This window comes from Toxoplasma gondii, chromosome Ib (assembly GCF_000006565.2).
Source record: "Toxoplasma gondii ME49 chromosome Ib, whole genome shotgun sequence".
Taxonomy (NCBI): domain Eukaryota; phylum Apicomplexa; class Conoidasida; order Eucoccidiorida; family Sarcocystidae; genus Toxoplasma; species Toxoplasma gondii.
This window is the reverse complement of record NC_031468.1, coordinates 1,844,025-1,854,839: the sequence shown is the minus strand read 5'-3', so window position 1 is coordinate 1,854,839 and position 10,815 is coordinate 1,844,025. Positions and strand designations below refer to the sequence as shown.

At 55.8% G+C, this 10,815-nt stretch overlaps 1 protein-coding gene and 1 non-coding gene across 2 annotated transcripts; both read right to left on the bottom strand.

Annotated features, from left to right (window-relative positions):
- Positions 1 to 51: 51 nt before the first annotated feature.
- TGME49_321370 (hypothetical protein) lies at positions 52 to 9,344 on the bottom strand (the record flags this gene model as incomplete). The annotated part of the gene is made up of 3 exons (XM_018783018.1): positions 52 to 195; positions 720 to 1,441; positions 1,895 to 9,344. 3 exons carry the CDS (start codon positions 9,342 to 9,344, stop codon positions 52 to 54), a joined length of 8,316 nt encoding a protein of 2,771 aa, XP_018638397.1.
- An 898-nt stretch (positions 9,345 to 10,242) lies between these two features.
- TGME49_321380 lies at positions 10,243 to 10,315 on the bottom strand. Its single transcript has one exon. It is a non-coding gene; the product is annotated as a tRNA-Val (tRNA).
- Positions 10,316 to 10,815: the final 500 nt, after the last annotated feature.

Here is a 10,815-nt window from a genome sequence, read left to right as displayed (position 1 = left end):
AGAGCAAGTTGACCGCATGTGTGTCTAGTGGATTGCCACTGAAGAAAAGAACTACGCGTCCAGAGAAGAGAGCACAAGAAGCGTGTGAAGAGCGTTTCTTTTCAGACGCAAGAATCTGTCTCTGTCCTCGCGTCGTTCCACGCGCTCCGCCCTGAGGTATCCTTTGAGAACTTGGCCGAGAAGATGTGTGTCGCACTGCGAGAAAAAAAAGAGAACTTTTGAACTTCCAAGTCAAGCAGGAAGCAGCTTTCATCTCACTGCTCTGCCGCTGCACTGAGCAATGACTTGCAACAACATGCAAATCGAGAAATCAGGCGAAATCGGAACCTTCACTCAACAAGTCCGGTGCCGACGGAAGCCCCAGTCCGTGAGAGCCATGCATAACATCATAAAACTGGAAAACCAGAGTGAACAGGGTATTTTCACAGCTTCAAAACGTTCGTGGGGTCTTCAGATCTTCAGATAGACGCTCGCTTACAGAGGAGCGAGGATCACCGTCGGACACACCCAGTTCAAATCGTTCGTCCCTTCCTTCGTTTCCTTGTTTCATGCCAGATTCCCCCCCGATAATACGATCGAAAGTCTCTTCTTCTCCTCAACGGCTCTTCCCTCTGCTCCTCTGCGGACTCAAAAAAGAAGGACCACAATAAAGACCATCGTTTAGGGAGCAATCATCTCTGAAACTTTCCGAATTGTAAAGTGCTTCGTGGTCTCCTTACCTCTCCTCCGAGGAGGCGCAAGGTCTGTAGATAGACGTCTCTTCTTCTTTGACGCTGCGTAGTCTTGCCCTCTTTCTCTGAACAGCCTCCTTCCGTCTCTTTCTCTGTCGCTTCCGGGTGCCTTTCTCCTTCTGCGCCTTTCAAGACATCCTCGCGGCGACGTCTCTGCTTAGCTTTTTCCCTCACAGCGGCGCCTTCGCGGTCCACCAAAAGCAGCAGCCGTTCCACCGTTTGCGTTGCGAGTTCCTCACTGCTTCTACAAGACTTCTCTGTTGGAGGAAGATCTCTCTCAGCGAAGCTCCGTCCTTTCTCCGGGGAGACAGAGAAGCGAAAGCCTCCTCTCTCTCTGTTGCACTGCTCGCGACTCCGCAGGCTCTCTCTCGTGTTTCTGCCCTCTTCTTTCTCTGCTTCTGAGTCCCGTCGCCCCTGCTCCGTTTCGCTTTCGAGAGGAACGCGGAAAACGGACGAGGCGAGAGAACTGGAGGACAGAAGGCAAGTCGGAGAAGAAGAGCGAGAATCGGAAGCAGGGCATCGCGACAGAAATCGAAGAAAAAGAAGAAGATCCATGACAGCGGCGTCCACGTCGAGAAGCGAAGCCGAGAGGTCGTTCTCTTCCGTTTCTTCGCGCGGCTCGATGATGGCACCTCGGCGACAAAGGGGAAGCGTCGCCTCGAAGAAAGGCAGAAACTCGGCTGTACAGACACTGAAGAGAAGCGCCTGACCTGCAAACCGGTACTCACAGACACGCAAGCAAGCCTCTCACTGACTTCAGTGTCTCGACAGCCTCGTCCCTCCCGCAGAACACAGAGCCTGAGAAGCGACAACGCCGTCTAGACTGCCAACAACTATCGTGGTCAATGCATACAGACAAACATCCCCGAAATTGCACTGAACTAACTCAGTCGATGAGGTCTCCGTTTCACATCGTCGCAACAGACACAGAGAACGCGCAGACGCAGCTAGAGAAACTGTCTGGTGTCTGTACACCTTGGAGAAGAGCGTAATCAGCAATGCATGCATCCAAGTAAGAAACACTCGAAGGAAATGAGACAACAGAAGAGAGCTAACAGACACGGCCTCAGAATTCTTTTCGGGGTCACTCGGAGTTGCAGAAGAAAACGTTCGATGGGCATCTATAAAAAAGAACAGGGGACGCATGGGGTGTGTCTGCACACCTATGGTCTTCCACTGGGTCTGGGTGAGGCTTCTCTGAGCGCTGAGTGCGGCGGCAGCGAGGAGGAGCAGAAGTTCCTCGTAGGCTTCTCGAAGGACCTCAACCATGTCGACTTCTTGTTCGTAGGCTGGCGACAAGACAGGGAATGAGTCTCCTTCCGGGATCCCGGCCAGGTTCCCAGTTCTTTGCAACTCCGACTGTCGAGGAAGCGAGGAACGCGCGAACTCGTCGCGAGACCTCAGGTGTACAGACAGCTGAGTGAGGTGTCTGTACACCTCAGCAAAGGAGCGCGTGAGAGGTGCCAGGGCACTTGGGGGTACGGCGCAGAATGCCGGAACTTCTGTCTCTTTTCTCGCTTTTTTTTCTGTCTCAAACGCTTCTTCGCCTGCTCTCTCTCCTCGACACTCTTTCGCCTCTCGTGCAATCTTCCGTCTTCTTGCCTGCGCGTTTCGTCGCCCTGCACCCGTAGCTGTGGATTTCTCTTCGCCTCCATCTCGTTCGGATCCCATAGAGACCTCTATCCGTTTTTCAGAAGCTGCAAAGCGATTGACTCCACCTTCCTCGTTTCTCTCTCTCTCCCTCGACGCCGGAGAAGGCTGCGTCCTGTGACTTTCTTCGGGCAGGAGCAGCCAGCTGGCCGTCGCCGCAAGCGCCCTCAGGTGTCTCTGCACACCCGGGGAGAGCGCCGGTGCCGGACGCGTCCAGAGAGTTTCGTTTGTTTCTTCGTCTCGCGAGAGGTTGCCTCTGAACACGAGTTCTTTCCCCTCTTTTTCTGCGAAAGGCGGTCTTGCGCGAGGTACTTCGAGACTCTGAGGGACAACGGATTTATCGGAGCCCCCGCCTCGGCCAGTTGAGAGGACAACTCCTTGAGTTGAGGCAGCGAGAGATGCAGGAAGACAGGGAGAGAGAAAGAGGTTGTTGGTCGCCACGACTAGACGCAGAAAGTGGAGAAGTGACAATTTCGACAGTCTGTCGCCAGGCAGAAGCAGCTGAAGGACTTCCTCTCCCGTTGCATGCGCCAGGTGTCTCAAGAGAATTGCGCTGTCTCCCTCTCTCTGGAGAGGAGAGGAAGAAACGTTCTTCGCTTTGAGTTGCTCAGTCAACAGCGCGAGCGCGTGCAACAGGCCGACTCCGAGGGCAGCGGACTGCGGCACACTCTGAAAGACCGCCGGCGACCGAGGAGAAGCAGACAACGGAGAAGCCCCAGAAGAATGAGGATCCAAGGGAGACGAAAACGACAGGAGAGAAGAGGAAGAAGAGGAAGACGAAGAAGAGGCAGAAAAGTACGAAGAGGAAGGAGGAGAAGCAGAAGGATCGAGAGGGGTATGGCAATGTGAAATATCGTCATATCGAGCAGACCGAGGACAAGAAGCCGCAGGAAGCTGGCGTAGCTGCAGAAGAATAACTCGAATCAAGGTGAGGAGAAATGCATCCAAACGCCTCTCGGATGCCACTGCGAAAGGGAGGAAGGAGAGGCTGTTGAGTGTACGTATTCCCAATGGATCTCGCATGTTGAGCGAGAAACGGAAATCTCTTTGAGCGTTGAAATCACCCAAGTACACGTTCACATCCTTCGTTCCCTCGGCTGACTGAAGCGTCGTCCTCCCTTCTCTCTGTTTCACCTCCTCACGCTCCAACCTATCGCGACGCTCTCTCTCGTTTGTTTTCTTCGTCTGCAGCACCACGACAAGAGGCTCTGTGTGAACGTCTTTGCTGTGTCTTTCTGCATTCGCTGCATCTGTCCTGTCTCTGTGGATCTCCGTGGTTTCTCCTCCTTCTCCCAAGACTCCTTCCTGTCTTCTCCACGGCCTCTCTGCTCGCGAGGCCTCCGAGGAAGAAGAGTTCTTCCACTTTTTCCTTCCGATCCTCGTTGTCTCTGCATGCGCCCCGTCGCCCCGCTCATTTGCAATCGACTGTGCGCAGCTCCCGTCCACTCCTCGCTGCCTCGCGCGCTCGCCCTGCGTTGTCGCGAGTCGAGGAAGAAGAAGCAGCTCCTCGTTGTTCGTCAGAAATTCGCATATGCCAGTGTAGTGACGTCCAGACAGTTTCAGAAGTTGAAGGAGGCGCAGCAGCGGACGCGAGGCCAAGTGTCGCTCCCAGCTCTCGGGTGGCAACAGAAGAAGTTGCTGCAGTTCTTTCAGCACCCCGACAGGTCCTACAAACGGAAGGTCTTCCTGGTCCACGTCGTCTTCCTTCGCTCGCGCTTCTCGACTCCCTCTCTCTTGCTCACCATTGCCTTCAATATGTCTCTCGATGGTTCTTCTACACTCGCTGTTGGGAACGCTTCGGGACTCTTCTGCAGTGCCCCGGGCGCCCCTGTCGGTCTCGTTTTCGCTGTCTGTCTCTCCGTGTCTTTCGCGGTCATGCTCTAGTCGTCGGCGTCCTTCGATTCGGCAAAGTCGTCCAGAGTTCCGAGCGAGTCTCTCGCTCGACAGCCTCTTCGCTTCTGCGACTTGCAGGTGGAAACAGAGCGAGAGGGAGGGGAGAAGCAGCGCATCCATCAGGCGGGTGTCTCCTCGCTGTTCGAGGAATGCAGACATGCACTGCCTCACCAAGTTCGAGCTTCTCCGATCCGCGGTTTGCCTTTTCTCCTCCACCTTCGCTCGCGCGAGGAGCACCCTGCCGAACGCGCGCAGGAGCTCCGCCTCGCGACTCTTCTCTTCTTGTTTCCGCCGGAACTTCTCAAAGTGAGCGAGGAAGTGGACAGGCTGCTGCATCCGTCGCCGGTGCTTACGTACAGCCGCCAGCGAGGCAGCAGTGCCGCGCAGGCTCCGCGAGTGCGACAAAATCGAGGAAGGGAACACCGAAGAAAACAGAGAAGAAAAAGCGAGACAAGCGCCGCTTCTCTCCACAACAAAGCCGCAGGCAGACGAAGACAGATGGGAAGCAAGCGAAGAAGAATCTGATGGAGACAGGACCCGAGAAGAAGGAAAAGAGGACGGAGGAACAGGCGAAGCAGAAAAAGCAGAAAAAGAAGGCGAAGAAGACGAAGAAGAAGAAGACGAAGCAGAAGAAGAAGACGAAGACGACGAAGCAGAAGAAGGCGAAGAAGATGAAGCAGAAGAAGAAGGCGAAGAAGAACGCTTACAGACAGATGGATGGTAGCTCTTGGAAGACTGAGACGACAGAGACCCTGAAAAACAAGAGGACGAGGAAGGCAAGGCTTCCCTGGAAAGGCCGCAGTTTGCGTTTCCAGCAAAAACGTCGCCTTCTCCTGTCTCCTCTCTCTTCTTTGGTGTCCCTTCGAAATCGATCTCTTTTCTCTCTGTGTGTTTGTTTTCACTGTCGAATGTGGACGCGTATCTTTCCCCGTGCTCCTCCTCTGGTTCCTCGGATCCACGCGGTCCAGCGCGGGGCAAAGAATGAAGGAGTCGCCGAATCTCCTTCAGCAGCCAGACCTTTTTTCTCTCCTCTTGTTCTCCACACAACTGTTCTTCCTCTCGTGACTCCGTGGGGACTTCGGATCTCCCTCTGCCCGCCCTCTGCGTCTCGCTGACGCGCTCCAGGAGGAACCCCCGAGACTGCGACAGCAGCGACTCTGGAAGAGAACTTGTGTCTCTGGTTTCGCGGACAAGTTCAGACACAAGGCACTCTGCAAGTCCGTCCAGTTCTCCCCAAAACTGTGCTCTCCATTTCTCGGCCTCAACCGTCTGCTCTTCTCCACGCTCCCTCCTCTCGTCAGCCGTTTGTTCACCGCAGGCGAGGGAAGGGCGCGTAGGGCCTGGACCGCTGGCTGCTTCTTGACTGCCTGTGCAGAGAGGAGGAAGTGAAGAAGAAGCAGAAGAAGCAGAGGGAGAAGAAAAAGCAGAGGAAGAAGAAGTCGAAGAATGAGAAGAACAAGGGGAAGGAGAAACGCGAATCTCACGTGACGAAGTCGAAGCAGCTGCACCATGAAAAGTATCTCTCAGACTCTTCTGTTCTGGAGCTGGGGCCGACGCCCGGCATATCGCGCGAAAGATAAGCAGAGAAGACACGCATTTCTGCAAGTCCGTCGCCTTCATTTTCTCGCGCTGCCTCTCCACCTGACTGCTGACAGCTCGACAGAGCGCAAGGGCCTTCTCGGGTGTGCATACACCACGTTGCATGCGCTGGCGACACGGTGACGGCTCCAGAGCAGACTGAAAGAAGGGAGTGAAGAAAACGAGGATCAGCCGCGACAGGGACGAAGGGTGAAGAAGGATGGGAGCGGCAGTTTTTGCCTCCCCCTTTCCCTCCGTAAAAACTGGCAAGATACCCGAAGTCTCACTGTCTCCAGACGGCTCCGCAGCACTCGCCTCCAGATGATTCTCTATCCGTTGTTGTCCTCGAAATCGCCCTCTCTCTGTTTTCCTGAGACTTTCTTCAGCAACGAACTCGCTGCTTCCACGCATCTTGGTCCTACCCCCTTCCTCCTCCTCTGCCTCATTTCTTATATCGTCGCCTCTCTCTTCTTTTCGCTCGTCTCCTCTCTGTTCTCTTCTCTCCTCTTCTCTCTCGTCGTTGCTCGCTGGTTTTTCCGCCTCCTCAAACTCCTCGCGAGACGTCTGAGGGTCTGAAAGCCGATTCAAGAGTTTTGCGGCATCCCCGCATGCAGCTGGTGGGGCACCGAGGCTCTCGCCCTTGCGGCGCGCGCTGTCTCCATTGTCCGACACTGCTCTTGCCTCGCTTTCGCTTCGTCTTCGACCCTCTTCACATCGTCGGTCGCCGCGGTCCTCTGTCTGCGTTCTCCCTTTCGCAGGTGTGGGGACGGCTCTGCAGAGAGAGGGAGGGAGGCGAGTTGCAGACGAAAGTTCGTAGGGAGTGGTGAGCAAGCACAGAAGCGAGTCGCAAAGGGAGTCCAGCAAGTCTCCGCTCGTCAGAGAGCTCTGCGCTGCCAGCGCCAGCTCCATGAGCTGCGAACCGGAAAACGCACCGGCAGAAGAGGAGGCAGCAGCAACTGGGGAAGGAGAAGAACGAGGAGAAGACGACGGAGAAGAAGAAGACCCCGGGGCAAAAGAACAGGTGAGGGCACCCACGCGAGTGTGGAGCGTGACAAAGAGGAGAAGAAGACGTTCGACTGTCTTCGCATCTCGACGGTGTCCTTCTCGCCAGGCGTTTTGAATTCGCGATTTGTGTGAAAGGCTGATGGGCGACTCCGAGCAGGAATCCATCGACATGAACAACTCGGGCCTTTCCATAGCATGCAGAGAGTGAATTCCGCTTCCAAGGTCTCCATCCACTGGTCTCCTTAGTTCGCTCTGCGTTTCGCCCTGAAGACTTTCTTCTTCTTTCTCCAAGTCGCCCTCGTTTCCCTCTTCTTTTCTCGCCCCCTTGGGCGCTGCTTCCAGAGCACAGAGAGACAGAAGGCGAGTAAAGTCTGCGAACTGTCGGCGCTGTGCGCCTCGCAGCTCCCTCAGTCTGCGGCTCGCGACTTGGCTGACGCGCGCGAGAAGGCGAGGCGAGAGGAGCGCATGCAGAAGCCACACATCTTTCCCGAGACCCTGTAAAAAACCTCTCGAGACCTTTTCAAGTGTCTCTGTTTGCAGCGGCTCGGAGGCGAAGCAGGCGACAGCTGCCGCGCGAGCGACGGAAGCGTTTTCCTCTTCGAAGACCCCACGGCCCCCCGAGCGCGGCTCCGCGGGTGAGGCGCGAAGTCTCGCGTCCAACAGCTCGGATGCGCGTCCACCCGAAGGCCGCAGCGAGAGTGCGAACTGCGCCTGTGCAGAGGAAAGGGTCAGAAGAAGGTGGAGATCGACGAGCGAGAAGCTGTCGGCGTTTTCTACGAGGATTTGCTCGAGCTGCTGAGTGAGAATCGGCGGAACGAGAAGCGCATGTCTCTCCGCCTGGGCATCCGCACATCTCTCGGGACTCCTTTGCTGGGTCTGCAGCTCTTCGCGGAGACTGGCAAGTTCGCGTTGCAGCTGCAAGAGTCGTCGCTGCGCGAGCCGGAGCGTCCGAGGTGGAGACGGCGTCGCGTCGCGCATGCTCTGCAGTCTCTGCTCCCGCTGCTGAGACACAAAGGCCGCTTGCCGCTCTTGCATCTGGTAGAGAAACCCAAAGAGAAGGGGAAACGACGACCGAAGAAGCAGAGGCTTCTTCACGGCAGACGAAGAAACCTCGAGCGATTCCGATCCGCTAACAGACAAAGACAGATTCGGAAGTGCCTGAGAGGCGGCAGCGCCAGACGAGGAAGAGGCGGGGCCAATGACAGGGACAAGAAGCTGTTTCAAGGACCTCTTGAAAAGCACTGCAACATGCGCCACAGCCGATGCCTCTTGCGCATCTTTTCCAGGCGCAGATGTCAGTTCTGCTTCCCTCGCTTCATCGCCGAGACGATGCGCGTCGTCTCCTCTTTCTCCTTTCTGCCGGCGACTTCTCGTCTCCGCTCGCGCCGCTCTCCGCAGGTGCTCTGTCGTCCAGGAGAGCCTCTCTTCGTCTGTGCGTGTCTGTCTGCAAGAGTTCACTTTGCTCGTCTGTGTCGCTCTCGCCTCCCTTCCGGTCTGACGCCCGAACGCTCCTTGCTCAGAAGCAGACCTGAGGGCCATCCAACCTGCCAAGTCGCCTGCAGTGTCGACCTCCCGTTGCCTCGCCTTTCCCCCCGCTGTCGGTCGACTTGGGCCATCCAGCCGAGAAGACTCTTCTCCAGGCGATCTGCCGCCGCCGAGATCCACCCACTGCGCAGTCGACTGCTTCTCACGCTGAGTCGCTACCAGTGCAGGAGGCGCGACTCCGTAAAACGCAGCTGCCTCGACGTCTGGAGGTCTTCTACGTGGACGCTCTCTCCTGGGAGGCGCTTCGAGGTCACACGCTCCGTTTTCCGCGGAAAAAGAAAACAAAGACTCCCCCTCTGACTCGGCCGCATCCCCAAGGCCGCCGTCCTCGGGTGTAGGTACACCCGAAACGCCCACCCGACGTTTGTCCGTAGGCACTGGTCGCGCGTTTCCCCTCGTTCTCTCTGCTTCGCAGGAACGTCGAAGATGTGCGTTGAATCTGCGCGTGACTTCTCTCCCGCGTTTGCTCTCTAAATCCACGCTGAGGACGCGAGAGGACCTTTTCGAAAGATCGTTCCGTTCCGGTGCTCTCGACATGCAGGAGCGCTCCTGTCTTGCCTTCGTCCCCGGGTCGGGCGTCGGTACGCGCGAACTCCACGGGCTCTCAGAAACGGTTTGATGCCAGCAGCTGCCGTTTCGTATGGCGCGTGCGACATCCTGTTTTGCGCGTTTTTCGTCTCGGCAAAGAGCTCCAGTTTCCGTCGGGAAGGTCTGGTAGAAAGCCACCCGCGACGGCTTCGTAGACGCCGAAAGCCACCCAGTCTCCAGTGACCCTGGCGACCGGTCGCGGTCGCTTTTCGGGGAAAACGGGCATGCATCTCGTCTCGTAGAAGTGACGAAGTAGTTGACTGGAGAGAGTTGGAAGTCACATCTTGGAAGAGCGTTTTTCTGCACAGCCACATCGGCGAAACGCGTTGCGCATCGGCTGCTGCCTCTCAGCATCTGGTTGAGCTGAACGGAAGCGGAGCGTTGGTCATCTCTGCGGAGAAAGGGGACGGAGCGCTTCGTCGTGCTCCAGAATGTTAAAGATTGCGTCGGGCCATGGCTCTATCTCGAGAAGAGACAGAAATGAGAGACGAGTGGAAAACACCGGCGTAAAGATTTGCAGCTCGAACGATGACGCCGGTGTCGCATGCCCCGTCGTGACTTCTAGGAAAAGATTTGTCAACGAGAGTAGGACTAAGCTCGCTGTCCGGAAGTGACCAGCCTCAAAGCCGCCTGAAATTCTCCGTCAACTCCTCACCGAGACGCCAGCGCGCGCCGTGGAAAGAGTCTCTCTCAAAGACAGTCAACTGAGAATGGTTTTCGCCGCAGTTTGAAATGAGGACAAACACAGGCAGAAGCCATTCGGAAGGCAGGCGATGCAGACTGAAACTCGTGGAGCTGGAAGAAACGAGAAAACGGTGCCTCGCGCGTCCCGAGTTCCTCGCAGGACACTCACCTCGAAAGCGTGGGCGGGGGGCGGGGGTTGACTCTACAAAGAACGTTTGAAAGGCCTCTGGTGCGAAATCTGCAAATTCTCCTGGACATGTTGGACAGATTGAAGGATTGGATTGGAAAAGGAAGAAATCGCGATAAACATCCGACGTCGGACAGGTGAAGTCGATCGTCAGCAGCGATGGAATCTGCATGCGTAGCGTTGCGACAATGTGCTGTTCAAGGGCACAGCAAAACTGGTAGCAGGCGCATGGTACGACCTAGCAGAACTGGAGTCACAGCATAAACTGACGAATGAAAAGTTACGTTTGGTGTTCGAGAATCGATCCGTTTCCTAGAGAACAGGAACAGGGTTACAGAGGAAGAGGAATGGGCGAAAAACGACTTCCTAATTCAAAATGAATACGGGCACCGAGGATCGAACTCGGGATCTTCTGCGTGTTAGGCAGACGTCATAGCCACTAGACCATGCCCGCTTGCTCAGACACTTTGGTTGTACACAGTCAACATCGCCGTCAATACCCCTTTTCACTTTTACACCGATTGAGTTACTGTAGCACAGATTACCCTTGCATACAGGAGTGGTTGTTTCTGAACAACGCGTGCTGGGCAGGCGAACGAATGGAGTTTAGTAAGGCCACGCACGGAACTCTCTTTTGACGACCCTGACGGAGCCACAAGTTATGTGAAAGTCAGCAGCCTACTGTAGACAAAAAGGATTTCCTCGCCTCGTGTGTCAGTGAGACTTATGATTATGTCGCGGAATTCAGCTACCGACCTCTCCGACCGTCAAGAGTGATGCCAGTCCAACGCACTCACGGTTGAGCAGGTTTCGGTTTGGGCCATCTGAATGGGCGACGAGGAAGTGCGTTTCAAGGACGTCGAGTGGGAACGTCAGCGAAAAAAGGCGAAGAAAGATGTCAGACTTGATGCACTCAACATGAGGATCATGAAAAGCACAGGCGAACATGGATTT